Consider the following 4,812-nt stretch of genomic DNA (forward strand, 5'->3'; position numbering starts at 1 on the left):
TGCCGCGAACGAGCACATATAGGCGATCGGCGGGCTATGGACCCGCTGATCGCCTATATGTGAAACACCCGGTAACGGGTGTGTGCATTGATCGGGTCTTTTCTGCCCGTGCGTGCCCGCTAGGGGGCGCGCGCGAGCAGAAAAAAATTGCCGTCTGAAAACCCGGCAACCCGCAGATGCAGCAGTGCCGTCCGTCCGTTTTTTTTTCTACGGGCGGACGGCAAGAGGTTAACCTGCACCAACACCAAGACTAAATGTTGTTTTTAAAGCTTCTATTCAGGCCCACATGAGAGGGATTACTATTGCAAGGCTTTTAGAGGGTTAACTTATCAGACAAAATAAGCCATATATTATAATCCTGTAAGAAACAGTTTAATATTATTGGATAGTAGTGTACTCGAATTGTGTGACCTTAGACATGAGTTCCTATTGTCCAACTGTGAAATTAGAATTAGCATTTTCTGTACACTGTGTCCTGCATAAGATGTATATGCTATGTACACAAATATGCAGCATGTCCCTTTTTGTATGAGGCCCGATGTCTTTAATCAGTTAAAAAGAAAAAACTTGCTTCAAATATAGCTTTTTACACATAGTCTCACCTGCGGTCCTCCATAAATGAAAAGGACAGTAGGGTATTTCTTCCCCGGCTGTAGCTGATGAGGCCGATACATCATGCCATAGAGGGTAAATCCTGTCCGACTAGGGAAGGAGAATATTTCTGGGGCGACATAACCAGGAACAGTTCCTTAGAGAAAGAAGGTAAACTATGATTAAAAGTTTCAGAAACAGGAACTGTACTTTACTACTCATAGCTAATAGATGATTGACATGTGGGGTGGTCACAAGATCTATCAGCTGTGATTCAATATTTCAGTTGACAAACCAATGTCCCAATGCAAAAAGGGAATGAAGCATCTTACCTGGTGATTCAAGAAGAGTAGCCCAAAATTCCTTGTCCCTCTGGGCAGGATCAGACCCACTGCCCTTTACTTTAAAAAGATGTACTGCGTGTGGTAGGGTTTGGCTGCTGAAACGGCTGATAAACATATCGCAGTGCTGTATGGAAGACAACAGAATGTCATATTGTTCCAGATTACATTAGAAAACATAAAGCTTAAATACAATGTTGTATGAATGAACGAACATCTTTTTCTTCTTTTTTCCCCACTCTGTGCCAGCTCCTAATGGTTTAGATGAGTATAGTATAGTACATAAGCCATTGACATGACCTAACTTTTGCTAAATGGCCTGAAATCGAATAGTTCTCCTTAGGGTAATGGGAGGACACAAACTAGCGTCCTCCCGCACCCTAAGCTCAGTATACCGTGAGCTACAGCTCGCGGTATACTGAGACGCCGCAGCTGAAGCGGATCCCGCTGGCAGATTGGAGCGGGGAGGGGGGAATCCAGCCCCTCCCCTGTCACGGCAGAGAGCCGTGACAGGATCGGGAGGTGAGCGAACGCCGGTACGTGTTCGGTCACTTCCCGATCTACTAAGCCGACCTGTGGCAGTCTCATTGTCACAGGTCGGCTAGAACTATGAGGTGAGTGAAAAGCACTTGCCTCATAGTTCTCCTTTAAGCAAGTTAAATTGGGCCAAAAAGAAATAGGATTTTGTTCTCACCGAAAAAATCCTTTTCTCGGAGTCCACTGAGGGACACAGCTCTGAATAATTCTGAGATGCGTGGTTATGCTGCTGCCTCCAGGAGAAAGACAGTAGGCAAAAAATAAAATAAAAAGCCTGACACTTTAAAAGGACAAAACTTCTCCCACCTGCCAGCTGCATCAGGCAGTACAAAGGATTGAGGGGAGGGAGCTGTGTCCCACAATGGACTTTATGGTAACAACAAAATCCTATTTTCTTAATTGTCTGGGAAGAATTCTGAAAGGTAGGAATGTCCAAAAGCTGACTAAAACAATTAAAAAAAACAGGTCAATAAAAAGAGAACCATCAGATAAATACAGCTGCCTGAAGAACATTTCTGCCAAAACTAGCATCAGAGGAGGCAGCAACATCAATTTTATAAAACTTTGGCATTAGTGTGAACAAAAGACCGGTCTTGGGAAAAAATAATTTGTTAATAAAGATTATTTTTTAAAAAGTTGTGGTCTTGCAAATTTGAGCAACAGAAGGCTAACTCTGAAATGCCCAGTAGAATGAGTAGAAACAGAAAAGAGAGGTACCTTATCCCGCAAATCATAAACCTGAAAGACAACCCGATGAATCCACTTAGCTATAGTGGATCTAGAACCTGAGCAACCTTTTCTAGTACCTTCTGGTAGAACAAACAAAGAATCCGAATATCTAAGGGAAGTGGGTTTCAACAGCCAGGTCATAAAAGTCAGCAACAGAGAAGCAGGGTGGAAGATTGGGCCTTGAGATAAACCGATCTGGCTTATCTGGAACAAACCACGGATTGTCTGCCAACAGATGAACCAGGTCGTTATACCACACCCTGCGAGGCCAATCTGGAGCGATGGCAATAACAGACTCCTTCGGGTTCTATCGTGCAAAGCAGACGAAGTAACAGTGTCAGTGGAGGAAAGGCATACCGGTATATCAGGGAGTACCAAGCCCGAGGAGACACCAAGGCATCATCCCCATACACAGTTGGATACCTGGCCCTGGATACAAATCATTCTATGTTCTTGTTGCAGCGAGAAGCTAAAAGATCCACATCTGGCATTCCCCAGCAGTGACAGTTGTTGAAACACCTCTGGATGGAAAGACTACTTGTCTGGATCTATACGTTGTCTGTTGAGAAAATGCACCAGCCAGTTTTCAACTCCCATGATGTTCACCACTGAAATGGCTGGAACATAAAGTTCCGCACAAGACAAGATTGAATGTAATTCTGTCACTACCGACACACTCCTGGTACCTCCCTGGCAACTGATGTAGGCAACCGCTGTGGCATTGTCTGACTGAATCTGAACTGGACACCCAGACTAGAGCTGCAGCTAACGATTATTTTCATAATCGATTAGTTAGCCGATTATTAAGTTCGATTAATCGATTAATCGGATTTAAAAAAAAAAAGTCTCCAGTGATGGACTACTAGTTTGTATTGAGATTGTAGTCCATCACGGGAGCAAGCTTGGAGCGGTGGAAGTAAAAAAAAAAGTGTGGTGTGCAATATAGTACATTATAAAGCGGCACAGTGCAGAATACCAGCAGCTATAGCGGAATGCAGCAAATTGCAGCAATAGTACATTATACTATAATGTATTATTGCTGGGATCTGATGTATTCCTCTATAGCTGGCGTTATTGGAGAGAACGGATATGATGCAGGAATAGGGAGGACGGGTATGATGGTGGAATGGGGTGCAGAGGACGGGTATGATGGTGGAATGGGGTGCAGAGGACGGGTATGATGGTGGAATGGAGTGCAGGGAAGGAGAGGACGGGTTTGATGGTGGAATGGAGTGCAGGGATGCAGAGGATGGGTATGATGGTGGAATGGGGTACAGGGATGGAGAGGATGGGTATGATGGTGGAATGGGGTGCAGGGATGGAGAGGACGGGTATGATGGTGGAATGGAGTGCAGGGATGGAGAGGACAGGTATAATGATGGAATGGAGTGAAGGGATGGAGAGGATGGGTATGATGGTGGAATGGGGTGCAGAGGACGGGTATGATGGTGGGTTGGGGTGCAGAGGACGGGTATGATGGTGGGTTGGGGTGCAGAGGACGGGTATGATGGTGGGTTGGGGTGCAGAGGATGGGTATGATGGTGGGTTGGGGTGCACAGTGTTGGGTCCCAGGCTCCGGGGGGGGGTCGGGGCACTTACTGTCTGAGCATTCCCTCCATAGATGCCGGCTCGTCCCCAGCCATAGTCTCCGTCCCCCGGCTGACACCCGTCACGCTCACATCCCCGGCACCCGTCATGTGATCGGCCCGGCTAGATGTGAGGAGCGTCGGGAGCTGGACCGCTGCGGCGTGCGCGTTCGGTGGGCGTGGCGTGCGCTGCGTGCGGGGCTTGAGTGTGGAGCCGCGAACAGGCTTCAGCGGTGGGCGTGGCTTATGCGTCCTGTGGGCACGGCGGGAGCAGCGTGCGGTGGGAGGTGTCCTGTGAGCACGGCGGGCGCAGCGGTACGTGAGCAGCGTGTGACGTGTGCTTCAGGCCGCGTGTAGAGCCCCGAACAGGGAAATCAATTGATAGCCGACGAATCGACGATCGAAAACGTTGCCAACGTTTTCAATCGTCGATTTTAAATCGACTAAATCGATTAACTGTTGCAGCTCTAACCCAGACATTAGAGAAGCCCAATGAAACAATGCCAGACGAATTGCCCCCAATTCCAGGACACCAGGGATGGCCGGTATCAGTTTTCTGGGGACCCCCCTGAATATGGAGCCTCTATTTGCTTTTTTCATTATGAACAGCTAATCCTGTTCAGTCCTTTGCCTAGCCTGTGTAGCCGATCATGTCCTGTTTGACCAGCGGAGGGATGCCTGTCATTTCCAATAGACGGCTCGTACAGGGCTATATGAATGAGTGGAGTTCCCCGGACGGCGCGGTGACACCTCTGACGTCACTGCGCCGGATGCCGTTATTGCGCCCACGTAAGCCACCAACATCAGTATGCGGCCTGGAGGCGGCGGCACTAGATGTGGGTGGCCCGGAGGCGTCTGGATAGTTTCTCGGGGGACAGACGGGACGGTCTCTCCTCCCTGCTTCTTCTCTCCTTTTCCGAACACCCTAGGATAAACTAAGTGGCTTAGAGACCTCTCCCATTTAGGGTATATTGACTTTTCTAAGTGAATGGGGGTTGCTCCCCCACTATGCATTGATGCTTCCCACC

General features: G+C 48.0%; 1 protein-coding gene across 1 annotated transcript in view; it reads right to left on the reverse strand.

Moving 5' to 3' along the window:
* Positions 1-1,078, reverse strand: part of LOC108799413 (dipeptidyl peptidase 8-like) — a 6,179-nt gene extending 5,101 nt beyond the window's left edge. The window contains exons 1-2 of the mRNA XM_018571267.1: positions 924-1,078; positions 603-748 (exon numbers count right to left, since the gene is read on the reverse strand). Of these exons, the coding sequence (XP_018426769.1) occupies positions 603-748; positions 924-1,050 (273 nt within the window). The 5' untranslated portion in view covers positions 1,051-1,078. The remainder of the gene's footprint in view (positions 1-602; positions 749-923) is intronic.
* Positions 1,079-4,812: the final 3,734 nt, after the last annotated feature.

This window comes from Nanorana parkeri, unplaced genomic scaffold, assembly GCF_000935625.1.
Source record: "Nanorana parkeri isolate BGI_ZX_2015 unplaced genomic scaffold, ASM93562v1 scaffold1720, whole genome shotgun sequence".
Lineage (NCBI taxonomy): Eukaryota > Metazoa > Chordata > Amphibia > Anura > Dicroglossidae > Nanorana > Nanorana parkeri.